Below are 26,488 nucleotides of genomic sequence, written 5' to 3'. Positions count from 1 at the left end.
AAGCATTCTTTGTCATTCTTGGCCTACTTTACGACATTAGTGTGCTTTATTTGCAAATATTTGATCTTGCATTACAGTCTTGTTAGGCGTTAGACTCATAAAATTAACAGAGTATAAATGAAAACCCCGTCTGTGAGATCAAAAATAAAAATGGTGATTATAAACAAAAAACAAAAAAAGCTCAACTGGAAAGGCTTTCACTCTAAAATACAGCCAACAAGATGGTCACAGTGCAGACCGAGGAACCTGCTGGTTTGGATGAATCAAACAAGAACTGTGCACGGCTGAGTTTATGCTTCACTCCATCAGTATTGTCTGACCGTTCCAATATGAAAAGCCTAACATTTGGCTACATCTTCGCGCAGGTACGGTGTAAGAAGTGGAAAGTGACAGCCCATGTCCTAAGTGTAAACTATAAATAAGGCTGCGTATGACATTAATCTCACCGACAGATGGAACTAATGCAACCCTGAGGACCAGAACAAAGTCACCAGCAGCCTTGATGAATCATTACATAGTGTATTTATGAAGAACTTTAAACGTGATATTTTAATGTCCTATAAAGACCAACCAAAGAATTCATATCAAAGTACTTTTTTAGCATTTAATATACATTTTTTATAAGGGAAAAAAAACTGTAACAATCATTTACCTTGTTAAACCACCACAGCTCCAGAGCTATGGTGTACCAACCCCTCTGCTCATCGGATTTTGGCACCTTGAAGCAGCCAATCACTGGCAGAAAGTCACCGGGGACCCTTTTTCACATTAAACCCCCTCCCCTGGAACTCTTGCACAAGCCAGCATTGGCTTTAGCTGGTGGTAACTATACATACCTGGGAACTCTCCAGGTTTGACCAGGAGAACCCCGGGTGAAGCACCGCATCTCCGGTTCAACACCGGAATCCTCTGGGACGCCAGAGCGGGGTCTTCACACGTCCCGCTCCTCACCCATTTCCCATTTAAAGTGGGACCGGCCACCGACATCAGCGGGACCGCCCACCGACGTCAGAAGGCAGTCCTGGCCACATCCCGCAAGGGTAGGCTCAGGGTAGCCGGAGCTCAGAAGTTCCCAGGCATGTAAATATCTGCTGCTTACCTGTGTACATGCGCGGTATGTTTGGCCAAATGCATCCCCTGCAAGCCAAGGAGCTGGGGGGCCAGGAAAGAAAGCAAATGCATGGGCTGCCGATTCTGATAACGCGCTCATTGCATTTGCAAGGTAAAAACATCAACACTCAGCTATTACACACGTTAACATGCATATGACGAAAGAAGTGCGACCTTGAGAAGGGTGGGATTTCTTTAAATGGAAACAAATATGTTCCTCCTACAAATAAAGAACAGTAGTGAAACATTTGTATTTCACCAGACGTGTGTAAAATTGTTCCTTACGCATCCTTGCTATTCTATTTATGGCGTGCCTATTATAAACATTTGAACCAAAGCAAATTGACAATCCACGGAGTGCAATCACAAAAACAAAAAGGCAAAGAATGCCCGCATGTTTTTCTTATTTCGGAACAGGAAGCAGAGTCTTTGCCAAGGCCTCGTAAAAACGCAGATTCTTTTCAAAGTATGCGAAGAAATCCAATTACAACTGATACACATGCAGCAATATTATTATTCCCCTAGAGATGGGAAAAGGTGAAAAGGTTTTTCTTTCCCCAGTTTCTGAAACTAGATATCTAGATGGCAAACATATCACCGAAGCAGGATTCTAAAAATATATTGAGCTGCTTTATTATAAAATATGATCTTGAAAGTAAAGAACGGCCCCAGAGATGGGTATATGTAAATAAGTAGCCAAAATATTCATAAAATCAGATTGTCCGCCATTTAAATTAAAATAAAGCACAAAAATAATAAAAACATTGGTGTGTGAGAAATTGTTAATTTAAAGACCTGGAGTGCTGACCATCTTTTGAAAGTGCTTTATATGGAAACTGCTGGTTACTAGCACCAGGCTTGGGAAATTTGGAATGGTGTGCAATGGACTTTGTGAGTAAAATTTATATTTATATATTATATATATATATATATATATATATATAAATAAATAAAAATTGGCCCTTCCTAATGAATAGTGAAGTCAAGGAACTGAAACACAAAAGTAAGCGTTTGCAGGATGGTTACAGTTTTAACCCCCTACCTCAGTAACAGATTATGAAGAGCCAACCCTGGTGGCTTTCTCAAGCAAAAAAAAAAAGTATGGGTTGACCCTGAATAATGTATAATTCAGTAGGTAAGGAGACTTTGAAGAAACGTCAAATGGTTTCCAAAAGCATTATATTAGACAGGACGAGCCAAGCTCTTCCTGCTGAAGAAGCTCACTGGAGTGGGCCTTCAAAATGTATAGTCAAGGAGTAAAATCACAACTCTAACATCAACTCTCCCTTTAGTGAAGACCCCAGCACGTGCAGATTAGCATCACTTAAACCGAGTCACAGGTATGAATAAGTTCTGGAGGAGACGAGGTGGCAAGGTGACCCCCCATATGTGTACATCTACAACTGTACCGACTGAATAGCAGGATCACATTTCAGATCATTTACTTGATGCCTTGGGATAGTTTCTCTAACTTTCAGAACAAGAGAGATGTAAAAAGTCACAGAATGTACGTACCTCGTTTTATAATTTTGAGACACTTTGCTTCTGCCCTACAGAGCGGTTATTGAATTTATCAGAAATTAACACAAAACACTTACGTTGTTTCCAGATTCCTCTTCGATTCCACACATCGATTCATCCACAAACTGCTGTCCATTCTGAACGGTGGAGAGAAAGAGAAAAAAAATAAAACGTTAAAAAACAAAAAAAACATCATGTCAAGTGCATTTCGGCCAATACATTCCATGAGTATACACAGACAAATTTATCTGCGCAAAGTCTAAATATATCAAAAGAAAAACTTGACAGGATCGTATTTATTTCGTGGAAATAAATTGAAATGTAGTGAAAAGCTACGGAGAAAACGAATCCAATTGTTTAGAGTGACTGAAACAGATATTTTTATATATATATCACACACACACATATATTCTGTACATTTATAAGACAAAGATGTGCAGCGATAGTGTATCAATATATACGTATGCTACAAAAGGGAAGATCCCTCTTTTGCGTGAATAGCAATATGACAGGAGACAAGGTCATTTTCAGCATAGGCCTTATCTTTTCCCCAAAACACTACCGCACAACACGCAAGCCTTACAAACACGACCACGGCGTGAACAGTATTGCGAGTACGCCAGAGGGCAGCCCAATTCACAAAGCTTTAGCTGCTGATTAGGAGCACGAGTTTTGTGAATGCGTTACTCCCGTATCCACAAAAACAAAAGACTACCAAGAACGAGTACCTGCTAAAAATGATATTAACGTGAAGTGTTTCCACGCTTACATTAACAGCCTTTAATCCGTATCCATACAAAACAAACAAGACTGCACGCTGCATTCCCCGGGACATCTTACATCTCCGGTGTATCGCGTGTAGCCGGAGGGGGAGTGTGGAAAAGGGGTTAATGCATATGGGGAGAGACCCCACATGAACGGGTGAACATTTAAAGGGACCACACAGCTATCCTATGTGTTAAAGTGCACAGGATGGCTGTCCCTTCAAAGCAACAACGCCACACTGTCATGCTTTTGGCTTTTCTTGATTTCCACAATAGATTGATGGCTCTGAATGTCAAAAAGAAAACAAAAAAGGCAACGGCCATCCCATAAAGCGTGGAAAGAGGAAACTCTACTATATTATAGAAGCCACTCGTTATGTACGAGTATTATAAATAGCTTTTAATTGATTGTAACATTTGATCGCAGCGGTGTTTTAAAGTCCCTTTCAAATAATAGATTTTCCCCATTTGGTGCTTTGAAAACTGAAATGAAACCTATGGCTGAGCCAGCTAACCAAGCGACCCCATCACAGAGAGAAAGACCCCGACAGGGTGCGCATGTCTACAGGTTTAAGCTAGTAAACTGGATGAGCGAATCCAGAGATATCTGCTTTTAAAGTTCAAAACAAAAAAGGAATTAATCACAGATAACAGGGTTTCAGCACATGGAAAGAACACTGTTAATCACAATGATACACACAGGCTGCAGCCATCATTACAGCTTCTATTTACCTCCTCAGTGCACCAAACCTAGAAGGGAGATTATAATATATATATATATATATATAAGAAATAAGGAAATAATTAAAGCTGGTGAATTATTGCATGTGTCTTACCTCCTGAAATGTTAGGACTAATGAGGACTAAGAAGCGCTCCCAAAACCTTGAGGCTTCAAAGAGGAGAACTACTCCATCCTGGGTAGAACCCAATTAAAAACAAAGTAACAATGAATAGCACTAAAAGTTAAGAAAATATTACATTTAAAAATGAAAACAAAAAGACACAAATGTTACAGAAGTAACATAATAATACATTACACACATACAGATGGTTCCCGCTATTAGGATTTTAACCGTAAACATGGCAAGTTATCTGTTATCAAACTCCCTCTCTACCGATGACACAATGCTGGCTTTGCGGAAATAAAAAGTAGTTTAGCAAAGCTCTAAATGTGCAGCAATGACCATGGAAACCAACAGGACCATTTGTGCCGACTGGCCCACAAAGAGCTCATTGCCCCAGAAGTTGGCCACGTGGATCACAACTCGATTCTGCCCATGGGTTTCATGGTTTGGCCAAAGCCTCTCTGCTGGAGTTTGTGGTAGCCACACATCACATTCTGGGTAACCGGACCGGTGGAGAGAGATGTGACTGATGTGGATGAACCAGCCCCAGGGATTTTTCAAGACCATTCAGCTTGTCGTTCACATATCTGGGTAAAGTTATATTAGGGCCACAGTTGGCCCTAATAATGCGTAGCTAGCGTACCAGAGATTTCTTGGGTTTTGTTTCGCCAATTCTACTTTTGAGTAAGAAGATGGACAGTCAGCAGTTTATTCTCATTATAACCCAAAGTAAAGGAACAAACTAATCTAAGCTATAAGCCATCAGATGCATATTCGAATAAGCGGTTCTAAAATTTCACAGTTTCCAAAAAGCATGTGATGTTTCTGATTTCTTAGCACTGGACATGTGAAGACTACAACAATAGAAAAAAAAATCTTCGTCTGGATCAACTGGCTTAATTTCTCATTTTATATTTATATATTTCATATTATATGATACAAATGTACAGGGGGACAGAATTTACTGGGAGGAATAATGTTGTGAAAAGAAAGTTAGGATCCGCTTTAAGGTGTACTAATCCTGTAGCGCAGAGGCAGACAATTTTAATTAGCGGGTTATTATATTATCAATACAAATACATACTCTTTGTTGAGTGATTTTACCATTTACCGAAAGAAAAACGGAACATCTGGGTGGGGAAAAATAAAATTCTTTAACTATGATGTTGCAGCTCATGAGTTCATAAATTTGTCTAGCAAGTAATACAGGGAAGAGTCTCCCTATTTTCAGTTTCTCTAAAATTCAAGCAAAAATAGCAAAACTTGTCAGAGGAGAAAAGAAAAAAAAAAAAAAAGTCTTCCATAGCTTTAATGAATGATTCCAGAAGGACACAAAACAGATAAAATTAAATTAATTCAACAGCTAAAAACGTTAAGAAAAATGAATGAGCATAACGCAGATTAATTAAGATGCCATTAGTATTTTTATAAACGCTATCCACGATACGTGAAGTAGGATATTCCATATGAAAGCTTTGCAGCATACAGAATGGTGACACCTCAGCCAACTGGAACTCGAAGGCTGCCAGAGCCAAAGCTCCCAACCCCAATGAACAGATGTTGTGCTGCCCCAAGTGTGTGAATGAGAAATTAACGATTTGGCAGCGTTCAGTTTCCCAATCAGCACCTAAAAGGTTTTGAAGGCGCATCAGCCAACGGGATTTCCAACCAGCAGCGTCCGGCAGTGCCAGACAACATCTAACAGACCACAGATAAAATAACCCTATGCTCTGCATATATTAAACGCTCTCTCTTTCCCAGATGAAATGGGCTCGCCTTCTGTCTATTAACTACATTACAAAATAAAATATTTACCAGTTATACTTAAATCAAAAGCTTCATAACCAAGCAAGTAAAAATATAGACCCCTTTCCTACAGTTTATGAGTCCTTTAGAATGCACTCACTACCCATAAGAACTAATAATAATAGTAACATTTTATTTTATTAATAAAATAAAAAACCTTATAGAAAGACTGCCGCTCCCGACATGCACCACACCGTCCATCCCGTTAACTGTGTTTGGTGCTAGCTTTGGCCGCTTGACATGCATTCTAGCAGGGAGTCTCATTAAACCTCATGCAACACAGTGCTGGAGCTGGTTGTGAGTATAGCGCGCATGCACACTGGTAAGCAGAAGATGCATTCGACCCTGGCATATGCATAGGGGAGGGTTCTGCTGCATCATTCCAAGGGGACATATTAATGTACATATGATGGCTGGAGTGCCCCTTTAAAGCTGCTCTTGGCCTAAGCTCCATGAAATATTAATGTGCAGGAAAAGAATACTTACGCAAGCAGCATAAAAGCTACATTAAAATAACATTTTAAAATATGCTATAAATCAATACCTCAAAATACACTGTATTATGGAAGAATTGCTACGGCAAATACTTTTTTGTAAGACACTATATATTTAAAAATATAAGTGAACAGCAGACACATAACACAAAGTAACCGTCTTACACAATCGGACTTTTATGTTTGCAATTTACACAACATATAAGAACGTAACTTCATTTATTAAGCACTAACATATTAGGGTGACCGCATATCCCAGATTGTCCGGGGGAGTCCAGCATTAGGCCTCAATCCGGGACAATGCGTTGGTCCAGAATAAGAATTTTGAGTGAAGGAGGTCTTGGTCAATCAGGACAACAGAGGGGTTCATTCTCTGAATTTGCTCATTTCTGGTAATCGAGAGGTTAATTAGCTGAAACGTGTGTAATGTGTGTGTGTAAGACGGTATGTAGATGTGAGATATTAAATATATTATATATATATATATATATATATATATATCCCTGTGTGTGTGTGATCTTATATGCACTGTACAGGTTACCATATAATAAAAAGGGAGGTACAATAAATCTGTAGGCAGTAGTCCTACAGATATTATAATATGTATGAATACATTAGTTCAGAAGAGCTTACAGTCCAAGTGTAAGTTTAATAGCGATCATTAAATGAGCAAACTCAAGAGGCATTGTTCAGATGTTCCACGGGAAGCATTGTATACAATCGCGTCACTTTGCCAGGAGTAGTAAGAACTTAGATCTCGGACGCTCTTTTCCCACATACTCATCGCCACCCACAGATGATGTTGCAAGATTTACGGGGCAGAGGATAGAAATAAATGAAGTCTTAACTACGGACTCCACCGGAAACACTCCTTGTCCCTACGTAGCATTGTGTGCTCCAGTGTACCACTCGACAGACAAGAGAAGAACAAAAGAGGCCAGTTATCTAGACCAGTCTGCCCCTTTTGCTGAACATAAGTAGTGAAATACTGGAGCCCAGAGGTCTCCGGTCTCATAAATAATCCACTGTCTATCTCTGCCAGGCTGCTTTGTGTTGGAGAAGATGACTGATAGAACGGTAGTCAGGTTACAGATGAGCGGAGACTGAAATGACAGCATCTGACTGCGCTTTCCTTCACCAGCTACTAAAACCCAATTAAACTGAAAGACATAAAGGGCAAGAAAGGACAGCCATACGGCACAGTGTGCGTACACGTGTGTGTATGTATAATGTATAGGTCATAGTGTTAGCCATAGAAAGAGAGAAAGCAAATTTAGTAAAGGCATAATGGAATGTAAGCTGTTAAGAATAAGTCTCTAGGTAATATGCCTGAAGAAGAGACCTAGGTAGTATTTAGAGCTTGCAATCCATTATACATCAGTTAAATATATAAAAAATCTCTATATATTATAGAAATTTGGTAAAGATAATACCTTTATTGGCTAACTGAGATTGCAAAGCTTTCAAGACTACCTAGATAGTATCAAAATCCATTATACATCAGTTACCAAATAAAGGTATTATCTTTACTAAATTTGTATAATATATAGAGTTTCTTTATATTTAAAGTGATAGAAAACCTTCCACATAAAGGGACCAGACACTTATTCATTGGATGTAGGGGAAAACTATAGTATCTATAAAATATAGAAGACACTTGACACAGTGATTAGATACAGTTAGCACAACACCAGTCATTAAGACCATGATGATACATCAAGGGTTAAATCATTCCTGCATCCGACATTACCGGTACTTTCTATACCAATCAGTCTTAGCAAGACTTGGCAGGGCTTCAGCGTGCTGCTCTATGTATTTTTTATTTGGGATATTCCCGACATAATGAATCAAACGCCTTTCAGAATGAACGCACAGCCTTGCTTTCTAAGGTGTCGTTACTCCAAAATCTGTTTATATAGTAATTTAGGTTAAGAGAAAAACAAAAAACTCCATCAAGTTCAACCTTTTTTATTTTTTTTTTTTTTTTTGACGTTCGCACAATTCATCATTCAGACACCTACTTTTAAGTCAATATAAATAGTTGGTGCTATATAATTAAAAGATGATAATAATACCATTTGCATTCATCTTCTGTAAATTCCATGCGGCAGAAAACGCTGATTTTCAACATGCGATTTCTTTAGACCATCTACATCAATATTTACGTTATTATCAAACAATCAGCGCTCTTTCCTACCCACATAGACAAATGTATACATTCCGGTCATTTCCATTATACATTCCATACATTTTGCCTTCCGCCCACTTTCTTTGTTAGCTTATACAATACATCATCGAGCTGTAAAGCAACGCAAAGGGCTCTATTCACTAAAGGGAGAGTTTGCAGGAGATTTGTTTTTTTTCTATACATTATAAAAGACCCAGCTCTTGTGAGCTTCTGTTACAGAAAGAGCTTGTCTGGCCCTGTATAATGTATAGATAATTCAGGGAGATTTCTCCAAAGGCTCCTCAGTCATTGAATAAAACATTACACAGGGCCAGCTCAGCCCTTCTTACAGGATGATCCTGCCAGGGATGACCCTTCGTAATGAACAGAGAAGAGAGTTAATCGCCGTCCTCCCTTTAGCTGTTCCTGTAATTAATAGATGTACACAAAACATAGTACATAACATTACGACAGACGACTTCCTACTTCTTCCCACTTCCTCCCTCCCGTCACCGACACCTTTCACCCACCTGCAGCCTCTTCTTCCTCCTCCTGTCACCTTTGCTCTCCTGCCCAGCACCTTCACCCAACACCGTCCTCTCCTCTCCACACAGGTCCAACTTCCCTACAAGTCAGACCATGCCTCTTCCTCTTCTCCTCCCCAGAAGCTCTCTTAGAGCTCCAAGTCACTTTTTCCTCCGTTAAATTATATAAAGATACATAGACCATGAATTGAGTCACTCCCCGCAAACTAATGAGCAATTCGACCGCAGGTGAGCAAAGTAACCCTCTAGCACTGAAAGGGTTACTCGACCCCCCTCACGTTGCTCTAGTGACTTTTTTTTTAACCCTACACACGCCGTCATTTAGTTGTCACCCAGTCAGACCAGCCTCGACAGCTCCCGCGGTTGTTGCCCCGACACTCACCTCGTTCTCTACTTTCTGCACCGGCAGCTTCTGCCACGGGTCAGCCAGCTGCGCCAGCGGCATCTTCCCCACAGAGCGAAGAGCGCAGAGCCCCGGAGGTTCCCGCACAGGTCTCAGTGGAGCAGCGAACAGACCGAGGTGAGTCGGCTGTCCGCTGGCTTTGCCGCTCGTCCGGTAGCGGGTTAGTGGTGTCTGCCGCTCCAGCGCAGCTCCCCACACTGTCACACACGGGAGCGATAATTTACTTCCTCTCACAACATGGCGTCCCAAGCAGTACCTGCCGCTTACAGCGAAGCTCCCTCCGCATCACCCTTACGTCACAGGCAGTGGGTGGAACTCCCCGCCCCTTTGTCGGGGACAACAGGTGACAGCAAAAGGAAGGAAGGATGGCTCGGCCTTGGAAGGTCACGTGACTGCGCACAGCGGGTCAGCCATCTTGGTAGAGGCAGAGATTGTACACTGCTCTGTTTGAGTGGGGTTTCCGAGAACCCTAAGAATTTGTCTAGCCATCCGAGTTAGCTTCCTTATCACTGGTAAATTTGCATATTTTCGGTATGCATTACTGCAAAAGTTCGGTATTATAAACAGGATATGTTCTAAATTTCAAGACAAAAGCTGCCAAAATAGACAGATCCATTATTGTATACATTTATTGGGTAACATGCCATTGAAGCCGATTTTTCTTAATAAATGCAGCAGTTTTATAAAAACGCTATATTGTAGTCCATGCGATGAAAAATAGAGGGGGGAATTAATTTGTATGGCATACCAACTGAGTGTCCCACTTTAGTAGGCACAGTCCCTCTTCTGGCCTTAAATGCCTCCTTACCCCGATGTTCCTCTTTGCAATTATCTCAAATTTTTTTCTGGGTATTAATGTGTTACATAGTCCTACAGCCCAAAGTTACAATAATCTGAACAGAAACAGCAGAAAATGTGTTTATACATTAACTTGTGTAAATAGAATACATTATTCTTTGTGTAAATGCCTTGATTCGTGATATAAAAAGTCACAAAGTGACATAAAAAGTTGTAGTAAAGCTCCGCCCCTTGCCCCCCCCACACCCTTCTTAAACACAGGTGTACATCTTGCCCTTGCAAGTGTAAGCCGGGATGTTTGTGTGTAAGGGCAAGCATGAATGTATGTGTGTATGGACAGGCATGAATGTATGTGTGTATGGACAGGCATTTGTAAGGGCAGTGTATATGTGTGTAGTCTATCCATTACTATGCGAATAGGATATTTCACTCTAACCCACATTTAAGCCAGGGGCGATATTTAGTAGTTTATGCCAATCTCTGTGTGTCAGTGTACAGGGTTAAAATAAGTGTGTATGTGTGCCAATATACAGGTTTAAAATACGTGCATGTGAGGGGTGACAGTGTACAAGTTAAACTGTGTATGTGTCAGCGTACAGTGTTAGAGTATGTGCGTGCCAGCGTATGGTGATTGTGTGTGAGAGGATTATCAGTGTACAGTGTTAGAACACTTGTGTGTGTACAATGTTACAATGAGCGTATATATGTAGGTGTACAATGATAGACCTTGTGGGGTGTGAACTTACAGTGTTAGAGTGTGTGTGTGTGGGGGGTGCCAGTGTACAGTGTTTGAGTGTGTTTTTTGGGGTATCAGTATACAGCGTTAGACTGGGTGGAGTGTCCATGTACAGTGTTATAGTGTATGTGCACTGTTTGAGTGTCAGTGTATGTTTTTAGAATGCGTGTTAGTTTATGGTTTTAGAATGTGCGTTAGCTAGTGGTGTTAGAGTGTATGAACCAAGAAGATGGTGCGTAGACACAGAGTAACATGCAGAGAGCAAGGCAATGAGCAATGAAGAAGCTTTATAGAGTAGGAGGCAGAACAATTATATTCTGTGATGAGTTATAATGCTCCCTGTGTACCTGGCTCAGGTGCCCCTGTATAAGAAAGAATTGTTCTCCACATTACTCATACTCTTGCTTATAGCGTCTTCCTTGCTCAATCCTGCTAGGCTTTAAAAATATTGCCATGTATGTAAAAGAATGGGGGTGCAAGAGAGTATTCTTGCCTGGGGTGCTGCTTGGTCTAGGACCAGCCCTGGGTATAATAATAGAAATTAAAATACAGGAGAAGGTAGGCTTAACTGTACCCCCTGCTTTGATTCACAAATAATAGCTCCATTGATAAGAGATTGCACATTATGATTCCATGATGCATATATCGAATGATACCTATGTGTGAAATGTTTAGCTTATACGTCTATACATTTACCAGAGACGTGAGAACATCTATGCTAGTAAGACGTTCACAAGGGCACAAGTGGCCATTCACATTTCACAAAGCACCTTTCATGTTTTACAATATAAAGGCAACAGTTAAAATGCATAGATATATAACTATTAAAATGCAACTACATTACCCCAAGTATTGCTTTGATACTAATGGTGTTTATGTCTTCTGTCAGTGGGTAAGCAACGTGTTGCAGGGCTCTGTTCCAGGAATATTCTTGATACACACACTTTTACTTTGTAATTTTATTTTATTCACTAAAGGGCATTGACAGGAGAGTTTACAGGTGTGTACTAGTACTATTGTTGGACATAATGAATAGTGAAAGGGTTAAAACCTCCCTTTAGTTGGTCAAAAGGGGCAGCATTGGCTTTGTATCACTGATTTGGGTAATTAAATAATGTTTCACTTAGAAACTATTCTGCTTTATAGACTTGTGCAACACTTGGGTACACCTTCTCCCCTGATTGGAGGAATGGGCACATCCTTCCCTGATTGGAGGAACGGAGGAGAGGGTGTGCCCGGAGGCTCCATCTTTTTGCAAATTGCCTGATATATTAGTTGGTCATTTCTATGTTTCTGTTAAATTCCAGCGGGCATTTATGGAAAGCACCTCTTGAGTGTTGATTATCCCAAGGGACACACCAGGCTGATAACCCTATTTCCTGTAGAGAATGTTGTTAGAGAGCAAGTCAAAGGACCATTGTGTGCCAATGAGTGACTGCCCAGCAACATGATGACCTCTTTTCATCTCTACAAATAAACTGTAAAATCCTTATTCTTCTACTAAAAAATATATATAGAGAGGGTGTGCCCGGTAGCTCAGCCCTTTTGCCAAAGTTCACCGGGATGCCAAAATAAGGAAAACAGATTAGCTGAGAAAGAGAAGCGTTTCTGCAGCTCTAGCTACATTATTCTGGTCTCTCTGTGGACTTTAGCAAAATGGCAGAGCCACGTGGACAGCCTCTCCCCCTGTTCCCCCAATCAGGGGAAAAACCAAGGGCTCCACCCTTTTGCAGATGTTCACCAGAAGGCCATATTCAGTTGTCCATGAAGAAATGGACGAAGAAAGAAGACAGAAGATGGAAAAGAAGAAGAAGCGGAGCTGGACAGGGACACAAAAGCGGTCGCCAGGGAAGGTAGGTAGAGATTATGAGAGAAAGTGAATGAGAGTGAAAAAAGGTGAGAGAGCGTGAAAGAACACGAGCAAGTGAATAAGGGTGAGTGAAGAAACAACAAAATTCAAAGCTATTTGCTTGTTATAAAACAATAAATAATAATAATAATAATAGATGGAGTCTCCAGAGCTGTACACGATACTCTAGGTAACTCTAGGTCTAACATAAATCTCTAAAGTGGCAGAACCGTCTTCCTCTTCCTGCTAGTAATGCCTCAAGCTATACAACCCAATTGCTTATGGTCTAAATTAAGATTTTAAATTATGCCATTTTTTTTACATAATTTTTTATGGTATCATCTTTTGATGACATTATGGAGATTATGTAACTAGGCCATGAATAAACTTTACTAACTTTGAAAAAAGACCTGCGATTGTGTGCTATTTTGGAAATATGTATACATCTATAGATATATAAAATTTAGATGTGATAATTCCACATATGCAAGTATAGTAAGCAACAGACGGCATTAATAACAGTGATATAATAATAATAATGTAGAAGGGGTAAAAAACTTTAATAATAGTATATGAGATTAAAAACAATGATATTATAAGTCATTATATGTCATTATATGTGAATAATCTGAATGAAATATATTGGTGTTTTGATTCCATTTGGGCTACACAAATATTCATTGCATAATACTTTTATGTTGGAAAGTTGATACAATGTTTGTTGACTGTATTATGTATCTATGAATCTGTTTATAGTGATGGAAACATTGTAATTAGTGCTAAATACAGAAGATGTAAATGCAATCATGTAACCATGTAATAGGGAGAGGTCAGACAATATCAACTAGATACAAAGGAGGAATATGTTACCTTCTTGATGACAACGGACAGAAGAACGCATCAGTGTGATGTTGAACACATCATGCCAAATGTATTGTGTTGGACTCAGTATGGAGGAGTGCATGATCACAGTGATCTGAACCTATGTAGAGGAGGCTAAGACAGAAAGTCCAGCTAATAATTGCGGATATACTTGTTTTTAATATATGAAATTAGCACAAAATTGTGATTAATAACGCAGGACTTTTATTTGGCACTTTTACGCATAATTGGTTTACTCTCTCTTTTTTTCTGAGATGTATTGGAATATGAACAGATGATTAATGTACCCTGACAGGCATTGTTTAAGGACTACTGCATTAAGTTGTCAATACTGAATGCTTCCATTTTTACTAATAGACTATAAAAGCCTTACGGCTTACAGTTTTTTTCCTGATCCATTAGAAATAAATGCAGTGTTTTATTTGTATTAATATGGAATGATCCATTTGCCTTGAGAACCATGGTGCAAAATGTTATGCTGTCCTTATTTATGCAGAGTAATAGACCGGTCAGGATTTACAAGAATAATGTGATAGTGTTTATATAGTAAAATAAACATTCTATTTCTATTGAAAACCCATCATATATGTATATCATGGGAAAAGTTATCTTCCCTTTCTCAGGATTTTTTTGAAATTGCTGATGTTCATTGGTTCAGGCAGCCTTTGCAAGAATGAAAGAAGATTTACTTATACTAAAAAGTTTGACAATGACAGTTCCCATTTACTGCCACTTAGTAAAAGAAAAAGCAATACAAGTATTGTATTGTTGTAAAGTTATTGTTAAATTATCTAAAATTATATTTTATTGCTTATTGAATATCCCTGATATTTATCTTATATTATATATATTTATCCTGATATTTGGAAAAGGAGGCGGATCTGCCTATTTAATAATGAGAGGCTTCAATACTGCTGAAAGCTTCTGTCACACAAGAAATGATGTGGACAATAATTTATCTAAACAAAAGTACAGTTAGATGTCAAGTCATTTATTATGACTGACCTGTGAAATCTGAGTCAGTAAAGTGGTTCATTCATTTGCTTCACTATGCATTATTCACCCACATATCATAGTCCCTACTTATCAAATTGAGCAGCTCAAAGTCAGATTACTGTATTAAATATAATTTACCAGAGAAATCAGGGGGATTTCTGGATGTCGATATGGAACAATTATAACAGACAAACCATATATATGCAACCAATGTCTTTGCTGTTCTTTATTTGGGTTTTAATCCACCATCCAAACATCATTGTTAAAAACATACGTGAAGTCTAGTTACAAAATAAGTATATTAAAAGGTGTTGTTCCACCTAAGAGGCCTCTTAAAATATCCCCAGATAAGTGCTGCATCATGTAGAGAGAAGTAAAAGAAAGCTATCTGTTATTTAGTTTTTGTTCTTAATGCTCCATGTTGCCTAGAAACAGAGTCCTGTCACTTCTCCAAAGCCCCCCTCTATGTATTACATCACAGCAGTCTGACCACCTATAGCCACGCCCACCTTCCATTTAATGCTCATGCGGGTGAAACAGCAAAGCTTTACAGTTCCTAATACACATTGATGGCCACGTTGGCAAGTGACGGCGAGTGAGTGAGGTTTTTTGTGATAGGTGTGATGGAAGTGATGTGTTAGATAGGTTTGAGCTCTCTTGTGTGATAGATGTGATGTGTGTGATAGGGGTGAGCTGTTTTGTGTGATGGGTGTGTTAAGAGTCATGTGTGATAGAAGGTGACAGGAGTGAGTTCCCTTTAAACTAGAAGACTTTAAAGATAACGCCCCTTCTGTGATGTCAGTGATGGGCAGACTGAGCAGTAAAAAAATGTTTACAACAAAAAAAAACGCAGAACAATATGCTACTTTGAAAATGGAATAATCTTATTTAAGATGTGTGTTACATAATAATAAAAATCTGAGAAAGTTAGGATAAAAACATCTAAGATGGAAAAAAACACAATTAAGCTTGAAAACAGAAGATATACAGAACTTGAATAACGGTGGGCTTACCATGATGAACTAACTTGTATCATAAAAATGTAACAAGCCAATCATAGAAAAACATGGTAATGTGCTATACAACATTAAATGGGAAACAAAGTCCCTTCGGCCCCCATCTGCTTTGGTGTGTAATAATCTGCACAACCACTTGGCACCGCCCCTTTCTGATGTATTAGTCTGTTCAGCCAATGGCATGACAGGTTACAACTTGGTTTGATCCTGATCTCAGCTGCTAGGGGGAATAGCTATGTTCTCATGCGCACATGCAGAGAATCTCAGCTTGTTTAGTTGAAGAAAGAACACTGCTTCACCGATACCTGAAGAAAAACTGACATTACTGTCCCATTAATGCAGTTCTAAACATACACTACCCCCATTCCTTATTTGTAAGCGAATGTAACTTTTATCTTACGTTCTGTACCTTCTAACGAAAACACTTTGAGGTGAAATCAACATTTAATCTGCTCTGCGAAACCTTTGAACACTTCTGTGATTTACACCCACTCCTTGAGTGGGCCTAATGAAACTTTTCAAATGTTATGAGTAGTTTAAAAATGCACTTTGGAGAGTTAAATATCTGTAACTCCAATCAAAGTCATTATACATAATTTATAACTTTATAATAATAACCTCTATATTGTAAGCCATTTGACCAGGCCCTCCTCACCTGTTTCTGTGAGTCATCTTTTTATGTTATATAGTAATTGTTAATTCCGCACTGCGGGATCTGATGGTGCTATATAATATATAAAAACCATAGATAATAATAATCTAACACAAAACTTTTGGCCAGAGTTCTAGTGTGGATACAGAACCCCTAAAGCACAGCAGAAGGGAAAGAATCTGGGAGGAATTACAGAGACACTCCAGTGTCCTATTGAATCGGAACACTGATTGTGAATGAGGCCTTCTCAGCTAATAACAATGTCAGACCTCACAAATGCTCTTTTGGCTGAATGGGCCCACAGACATCCAAGATCTTGTGCAAAGCATTCCCAGAAGAGTGGAGGAATTTATAGCCACAAACCCTGGAGGTTGGATTGCCCTCTTGCAATCTAATCTAATGATCCTTGGAGACTTCTTTGGTTCACAGCAGTTGCTGTTGTTCCTTGCTTAACATAAAATTGAGTGCTTAGCTATGTCTACTTTATTGGCTGCAAGAGGGTGAAAGGAACGATCACTCTGACTTAAAGGGAAACTTAAAGTGACACTCAATCCATCCTACGCACTTCATCAGCTATTTTACACGTGGGAGGTGTATTGGACTGAACACATCTTCTGGTGATTGATATACTTACAACCAGTCACCTCCAGCGCCATCTCAGCAAATGTTACAGGGGTGGTCAAACTGATTATCAAACAATCAGTGGCGGGAATCACCATATCAAAATGGTGGCAGGGACCTGTAGCTTCTACATCTACTTCTATATATGTACCATTTTCCATGTGTAAAGGATGCATATTAATGTACTAAGAAAGTACTCGTATTCTTCTTCGGTGAGGCTGACAGGGACGGCAAGCACTCTCTTTAAATGTGGTTAAAGTTGCCATGCATTGATTTACCTGTAAATCTAATTTTGGAAATATGATTACAAGAATTATTGTGCTGATGTGTTGCTGTTCTGGGTGCTGTACAATTGTGGTAACTATTTATTGGATCCTAGCATATAAAGTAAAAGAAGCCAAATGGCCAGGATTTAATAGCAGAATGGAAGGCTAGTGTGCAATCAATACTGTAAGTACACTTTGTTCATTGCTGTAATAATATATAGTAGCTGTTGTCTACAGGATAATTTCCCAGTTATGATGTTGGACTATATGAGCAGGTATAAGCTTAAACCAGATAGCCAACTTGGCTCTGCATTTTTTTGTGAAGTACACAGGGATTCTTGACTGCAGAGAGTTTCTTGGCATATAATATCGTCTCTGTAACCAAGGTTTGTTTTTCCCCCTGTTCCTGCCACCCCTGGCTTACACACCTCTAAGCTAGGGGGTATGATTTCAAGAAGAATCTTACAACAACTACAATTAAAGTCTTCTACAAATATGTTGCAAAGGTAAAAATAGTGTTTTCTCCAAGGCACACATACAGTTGTGTGAAAAAGAAAGTAGTAAGGACATAATAACAATTATCTGAATTCTATGTTTTTACATATCACGACATAACAACAATTATCTGTTCTTTAGCGGGTCTAAAAATTAGGTAAATGCAACCTCAGATGAACAACAGCACATGACATATTACACAGTGTCATTATTCAACAAAAATAAAACTAAAATGGAGAAGCCATGCCTGAAAAACTAAGTACACCCTTACTGCTGCCATAGGAATTAGGATGTTAAGTAGCAGACATGTGCTGCTAATCAAATGCCACAGGAACCTTGCAGTAATTGAGTTGACCATGAACTCCTCTGTATATCAAAGTATTCTAGAGTCAAATATCAGGCCGTCTGTCCGACAACTAAAGCTTGGCCGAAGTTGGGTCATGCAACAGGACAATGATCCCAAGCACACCAGCAAATCTACAATATAATGGCTGGGAAAAAAAAGAATCAAGTGTTACAATGTTGTCAAAGTCCAGACCTCAACCGGATTGAAAAGCTGTGGCAAGACCTTAGGAGAGCTGTGCATAAACAAATGCCCACAAACCTCAATGATCTGAAGCAACGTTGTAAAGAAGAGTGGGCCAGAATTCCTCCACAATGATGTGAGAGACTGATAAAGTCATGCAGAATACAATTGCTTCACGTAATTGCTAAAGGTGGTCCTACAAGCTATTGAATCATAAGGTATAGTTAGTTTTTCTCATATGGCTTCTCCATTTTGGCTTTATTTTTGTTGAATAAATCATAACATAGTGTACTATGTCATGTGTTGTTCCTAAGAGGTTGTATTTACCTAATTTTTAGACCTGTGAAGGAACAGATGATTGTTATTATGTCCTGGTATGCAAAACCATAGAATTCAAAGAGGGTGTACTGTCTTTTTCACTCAACTGTATGTAGATACACTGTAGAGGCCTTAGGGAATATATAGGGCCATTACATTGCCTAGAAACATCACATTAACCATTATAAAATGAAGATGGATGCAAAGGACATATTGTTTTCACTATTCAGTGTTTGGACAAATCACTTTAGCATGCTTCAACACTATGTGGATTGGAAAGCAATTAACACATTCTTACATTGATCTTTGAATTGAAACAATTCAATCTACTGTTAAAAAAAAAAGAGATTACTAAAATGTATAATTTCTGAGCACATGCCTAAATGTGGTAAATACCACGTTACTTTATTCACAATGCAAGCTATATAAAGTTAGAAGGATATTTTCCATAATTATATATGAAATAGCCTAAAGAAACCTAAATGTTCAAGTAACGATATCGGAAGAACTACATAATATTTCTTAATTGTAACGTTTTACTTTTTTTGGTAGTATATTGTAATGTTTTTTCCCTATGAAGAATCAAAGACAAACATTTAGAAATGATTATTCAAGGAACATCAAAGGAACATCAAACCTTCTGGAGAGTAGGGGAAAATGTACAAGACAGAACAATAAAAATGAATATTACATTTTAGAGTGGACCAATTACAGCACAAATATAATTGAAATACCGATTGACAGGAAAATCATTTGCTGTTCTACATCCTTTGCTGGATTTATTTCAGCGGTTCTCTTAAATTGTCATTTCAACCATATTTGAAAAAGTGTAAATTATTCAGCATAAGTATGATATAAATTTTCTGGCCAATTTTATTATATCAATTTTAGAAACAGTGTCAGACTTGGCACGTTTGGATCTGTTATTACTAGAGAACTGTAGAACCGTCTTCCTTACATTTGAAGTACTCACACATGTTTCCTGTTCCTTAGAGCGTTATGGCGTTTTTTTTTAACACAAATGTAATTTTTAATGTTCAATGGTGTCAGATTATTCATGTCATGTCTTAATTGCTGTCATGCAACCTCCCCCAAATGTAATTTGGAATTATCATACTGTCAGCATGTCAAGTTGCAAGTCTCCATCATAAGACAATATATCTGCCAGTATATAAGAGGTCTTTCTCTGATGTTATAGAAAGGGATATTTTGTGGTGGTGATAGTTTTTTTTTGTTGTTTTTCCTGAAAAGGTGATTAGCACTGGTATTCTTATACTAAGATACTATAATATTATTTTATTATTTATACTTTTGTACACCATGGTTGAACTTGCCTAAGTGTTGAAGGATCTCGAAAAGAGATCACCATTCTAAACTATTAATCTTAATATGTGGCATTAAGTATCATTAAGCTTCTCAATAAAACTGATCTTCACAGAAGCGGATGTATTGCAAAATCTATACAAAAAAAGTCATGAGAGTTTAGTCTAAAGGGAAATAAGATACAACAAGGGTCAGTAAAACTGATAGTTTTTGGTTCTTACGGGTTATTGAGAGTCTGGGAGTGCAGATGGAGCAACATGAGATAATTTTTGGATTGGGGAAAAGCTATTAAAGCATAACTAAGGTAAAGGTATGAGGAGAAGTGATGTATAAACTAACTGGAAATGCAGCAAAACTTAACACACCAACTCCCTGATTTATATATATAGCTAAATCTGCCCTTTCCTAGAGCACATACAAATAAGATGACTTTCCGCCATTAATTATGTATAATGTAGGCACTTCTTGCAGGAGAATCACACTGGAGTTAAGTCTCCTGCAGGTTGAGGGCAACGGGTGATTGAGGAGAATTACTTGACATGAAAATCTCCCCACCACTCCATCAGTAACCAGAAAATGGCAGCTGCTCAGCATCATTTTTACACATTACATGATGACATCTAAGTCTTGACGGGGGCATAGACAAGTAACTCCCTCCTCTCTTGTAACACCGTGAAATAAACACACCAAACCATACTTTGGATTGAGATAGGGCTGCAACTAACGATTATTTTAATAATCGATTAGTTGGCCGATTATTTTTTCGATTAATCGATTAATCGGATAAAAAAAAACAATATGCAAATTTTTCGTTTATTTAAAATAATTTAATGAACTGGATGTTAAAAAACAACTTAAAATTTACATTAACATTCTTATTTTGTTATGATGTAATAAAAAACAATATTTTCAAAGTACAAGAACCCAAACACAATATTTATGAAACAAAATAACCCCAAACATTCTGAAAAGAGGTGGACTATTACTGTTCAAGAAACTTTGCCCCAGCCCTGGCACTTTGCACCCAGCACTTTGCCCCAGAACTTTGCACCCAGCACTTTGCACCCAGCACTTTGCCCCAGCCCTGGCACTTTGCACCCAGCCCTGGCACTTTGCACCCAGCACTCAGCACTTTGCACCCAGCACTCAGCACTTTGCACCCAGCACTTTGTATCCAGCACTTTGCCCCAGCCCTGGCACTTTGCACCCAGCACTTTGCCCCAGCCCTGGCACTTTGCACCCAGCACTTTGCCCCAGCCCTGGCACTTTGCACCCAGCAAGCACTTTGTACACAGCACTCAGCACTTTGCACCAGCACTTTGCACTTTGCACCCAGCCCTGGCACTTTGCAGCCAGCCCTGGCACTTTGCAGCCAGCACTGGCACTTTGCACCCAGCACTTTGCACTGTGCCCCTGCACCCAGTCTCCAACTCTGCCCTGCACCCAGCCCTGCCCCCACACTCACACTCTGCCCAGCACCCACTCTGCCCTGCACCCACTCTGCCCTGCACCCACTCTGCCCTGCACCCACACTCACACCCTGCCCTGCATCCCCACCCCCACTCTGCCCTGCACCCAGTCTCCCACTCTGCCCTGCACCCACACTCACACCCTGCATCCCCACCCCCACTCTGCCCTGCACCCAGTCTCCTGCCCTGCACCCCCCACCCCCACTCTGCCCTGCACCCCCACCCCCACTCTGCCCTGCACCCACACTCACACCCTGCATCCCCTGAAACCCCACCCCCACCCCACCGTGGACCCCCACCCCCGCGAACCGCTCTGTGCGAATGGAGCCACTCGCACAGAGCGAACCGCTCTGTGCGAATGGAGCCACTCGCACAGAGCGAACCGCTCTGTGCGAATGGAGCCACTCGCACAGAGCGAACCGCTCTGTGCGAGTGGCTCTGTGCGATCTGTGCACATAGACATGAAGAATACTTACCTCCGGAACGCGTCACATCCGTCACGTAGCTAGAAGGCGGAGACTGCAGAGCGTGTAGCAGAAGCGGGGAACGCTCGCGGAGGTAAGTAAAAGGAGCCGAGTGCTCCAACAACGAATCGATTACTCGATTAATCGATAACGGAAATCGTCGACAACGATTTCCGTTATCGATTATTATCGATTTTATCGATTCGTTGTTTCAGCACTAGATTGAGAATACCACAGCTTTATTAACCTAATAATAACATAAGAGGTAAACCACATGGGTTAACTATTTGAGCGGCTAGGGACATTTCCCGTTGTTACCTGGCAAACAAGTAACAGGAACATTCTGTAGCTGCCACACCCAGCTAAGCCAGCCACTACTCCAGCCCCCGAGCCACTGGTCACCAGCTCAGAGGGCCCACTCATTTTAAGTCCTTCTATTTAATGCCGGTTTCTGGTCAGTTGCTATAGTGACATCGAAGATAACCTCAAGCCAAGGTCCTCAACTCAGGCCAGACCTCCCTCTTTTTTTACTCACCCCTGCTGCTGTGACAGACAATCACCAAACAATCACAAGGGTTTCTTTTATGGGAGAAACTCACTGGGTCTACCTTCTTTAATACGTGCTGCTATCAGGGAGTTGAAATGTTCATGTGCTTCACAAACAGCCCAAGTCTAGTTAAAAATTCAAAATTTTAGACACAAACCCCCACCACTGTGCCTTAGAGCCTCAGAATGAGTACCAAGGTTGTGTATAGTTTTCAAACGTCTCCCATTGTGATAACATCACTTCAAACAAGCTAATATATACATCTTTCATTTGAATTACCGGTACTAGATTTGAAATAGAATTGCCTACCCCAGATATAGCCTTGGCATAGCAATATACCTTTTTGTGATATTTTTTTGTGTAAAAAAGATTTACATAAATATCATACTAATTACACTTTTGAATAGTAAAAGCGAAGAAGTGTGTGTATTGCTGGCTAACAATTATGATAATTGCTTGCTTTTTGTTTTGTTATTTCAAGGCATTTTGGCATTATGTCAGAACTGATACAGGAGATGAAGAATATTCTCAAGGTCTAAATAAATATGTATGCTGTACATTCTATTGAAATATTTGACATAGTTTATATACTGTCAATCCTACTTTTATGTAACAAAGAAAACCTGTCAGTAAATAGCAGGTAAAAGGTTTAATTTCTACATCTGAACTATTCATTTTAATAATCATTTTTGATACACTAATATTCCAATTAACACCAGTTAAATCAAATTATTATCATCAAAAATGACAAGCACTGTGGAAGTGACTAAAAATACAACATGATCCTCCTCAATTAAGACAGGTGTTATTTTAAGGCATGGAAAATGTACATTGTTAAAATATGTAAACATTTTCTGTGTATGAAATTATGTTCTATAGTTTTATATGAAAATGTGATTGTAGAGTATTGTTGTATTGGTGTTAAAAAAGGGTTCAAGATGGCCATTTACCGCTTGTATCAATTCATTGCTGCCATTTGTTCCAATTGGGTCCTTCTACCCCTTGTCACATTTTAATATCCTTGAGTCTTTGACTAATCTCCTGCAGAAGGCCTGTTTAAAAGCTACATTGGCTTTGTGCATGTGTGGTATGTGGTTGACCTGGTCGTAGAATAGGTATAGCACTACTCTCTAGCATTAGTCATGACATCACACCTCTGCAATGTGAGGTCAGGACCGAACTGGGGGCTAAAATCAGGCCTGGCACATTAATGGTAAATATGATGCCGATAAATATGATGTACATGCATCTGTCTGCTCTACTCTCTGTCTGTGGCCGGGTGCAGCACCATTGCCCACCAGGCATTTGCTCAGTTTGCTAGACAGCCAGCCCAGGCCTGTGTCTGGTGGGCAAATCATAATACAATATCATAGCCCCACGCATTGTCTGCATCACCGACAGATTCAGTCTTATAACTAATTTCGAATGAATCCTAGTGTGAGCGATTAAATGCCTAACCTTCAGAGTACTGTTTTATAGTACTTTGATCTGACAACTGGGAAATCCGGGCATAGAGATCATTATTGACAATATACTGTAATGAGTGCCGTGAATCTGTCAGAAAATACATTTACAGGACTACCAAACAGGTCATACAGGGAAGAGCAAATCTGGAGTAAAGTTCTAAACATGAAATAATTACCATGGAAACCAATACAATGTTCCTTCTTAATGCCTGACATTTCGCACTTGACACAAGACTCGTTATAAATATAGCCCGTAATATGCTATATACTACTGGTTCGTCAAAAAAATGACCCTAAAACGTCAACAATTCCAATGACAAAATGCAACATTTTTTAAGTAGCCTATATTAGTGAGCAAATTCCATAGCTAGTACTGTTTTTAATTATAATGAGTGGAGTATTCTATCCCCGCTACCACAAAACCTGGTGTGGATCGCACTGGTTGGCAGTCAGCCTCTTTTATGGGTCCCTGTTGTATTAGCAGGTTGGAAAGGTCAGATATCTGTGCCTTACCCGGAGCAGCTTGTGCTTCTGGGGATATGACATCATATCATAGTACACAGTAGAGAGGACAGCAGCTGCATTGGTAAATTGTTGGGGGGGGCTGATTGATGTCAGATGTTAGGTCGTTTTTATCCCATTTTTAATAAATATCACTATTTTCTAAAAGTAAATGAGGAATATTTCAAAGAGCCGTATTAAAAACATGACTGCCAGAAGACATAATGTGGAGCTTCATTACTAGTAGACATTATTATTATTTATTGTTTTATATAGCGCCATCAGATTCCGTAGCGCTGTACAATGGGTGGACAGGACACAACAAGTAGTATGTAACATAACAATTTGACTTACAGAGACAACAGGTGAGGAGGGCCCTGCTCAAACGAGTTTACAATCTAGAGACATGGCACATATGTTCGTGGTCATGCCTGGGAACTTCTGGCTTATGTGCCCAAATTTCCATCTCTATATGAGACCTAGGAGATGGTCCAGATGAGTCTGAAGGTGACGTAGCTGACCTTGAAGTGTGCTGGAAATGGGTACTCCCATTACCCAGAGATTAAAGGGCAATCACGGCTCAGAAACCATCTGCTATAATCCAGAGACCTCTCATGTATTGCCCATGATGATATAATACATTTGGAAATTCGATAAAATATTGGTCCATAAGATGTCAAAAATATTTAAAAAATACTTGGATACCAGGTATTTCATGAGTCAAATGCATAGACGGCATCTCCTACATCGCATATTTTCTTATTCTGCATATATTGTGTATACAAATCTGGAAGACATTAAAAAAGACCATATTTTCTCTGACAATAACAACAACAACAAAGATGATTTTGTATGTGCTTCCTGGAGTTGAAGATGCAGTTAGTTTCAAAATACCTCTCCTTTGCGTACCCTGGTAAACTCATTATAATTAATGCAATTCGGTTTATCTCTTTATGGTAAAACATGATATTCTATTTACAAAGACTATGGCAAACGACAGGAACATTTGTCCTTACATGTAATTGCTCTGTTTAAATGGCATTAAATTATTTTTTTTCCTTTTTTTTTTTAACGTGGGTTTGCGAATACGCTGTCTTGCCAATTTCAATTAAAATAATGATTTTACATTTCTAATTAGAAATGTGATTTGCTTGCAAACAGTAAATGGGATCTCTGGAGAAACTTCGGAAGAAAGGAGTTTTTATATATACTTATAAATTGGATGTTAGAACAAGGTATGAAACCTGGCATGTTGTGTACAGTAATTATGTACTGCATAAAATGTTCCTGCTTTTACCACCCTACATTGTTGATGATTTTAAATCTAAAACACATGCAGAACAAATCTCACTTTTGATACAAAATTTTCTATTTTCATTGAATAAAAGAGCGGGTTTCTCTAGAAGACATAATTCATGTCAACTTAAGGGTTCTATGGAAAGCAAAAAGGGGTTTTTATGGTAGTGTCATCATTTTATTTATTTTAGAGTGTGTATGGGGGGTACTGGTGGTCCTGGGGGTCTAGAATGCAAATCTCTCTGGGTCATGGCCTCTGTTTTTCCTTGTCAGCTCTGACCCACCATTAATTCCTGTCTCTGGACTCACCTGTTTTTCCATCTCCTTTACTCTATATCAATGGAACCCTTTCACCTCTTCTCTCCAAGCCTGTTCCGGTATCCTCATTTTCACCACCTTGTCCATCTTCCAACCCCATGGTCCTTTAATCTCTCTGCTCCACTACAAATGTGTGTATCTAAAACAGGTCCGAACTGGAGATGATGAGGCGGCACCGGCACCTTAAGTCCAGTGGTTGTCTCCTGAGATAAGTGCGATTGGCAGCTGGATATGTGCATTTTTATGCTCACACATTGGGCACCAGAGCAGATCCAGGTGCTGGTCTCTTGCTG

At 39.4% G+C, this 26,488-nt stretch overlaps 1 protein-coding gene across 1 annotated transcript in view; it reads right to left on the bottom strand.

The window, feature by feature from the left end:
* Nucleotides 1–9,929, bottom strand: part of RPS6KA3 (ribosomal protein S6 kinase A3) — a 44,306-nt gene extending 34,377 nt beyond the window's left edge. The window contains exons 1-2 of the mRNA XM_053457301.1: nucleotides 9,636–9,929; nucleotides 2,709–2,768 (exon numbers count right to left, since the gene is read on the bottom strand). Of these exons, the coding sequence (XP_053313276.1) occupies nucleotides 2,709–2,768; nucleotides 9,636–9,698 (123 nt within the window). The 5' untranslated portion in view covers nucleotides 9,699–9,929. The remainder of the gene's footprint in view (nucleotides 1–2,708; nucleotides 2,769–9,635) is intronic.
* Between the last annotated feature and the right edge of the window lie 16,559 nt (nucleotides 9,930–26,488).

This window comes from Spea bombifrons, chromosome 2, assembly GCF_027358695.1.
Source record: "Spea bombifrons isolate aSpeBom1 chromosome 2, aSpeBom1.2.pri, whole genome shotgun sequence".
NCBI classification, from domain to species: Eukaryota; Metazoa; Chordata; class Amphibia; order Anura; family Pelobatidae; genus Spea; species Spea bombifrons.
The sequence above is the reverse complement of the archived record's forward strand: the minus strand, read 5'-3'. Positions and strand labels throughout refer to the sequence as shown.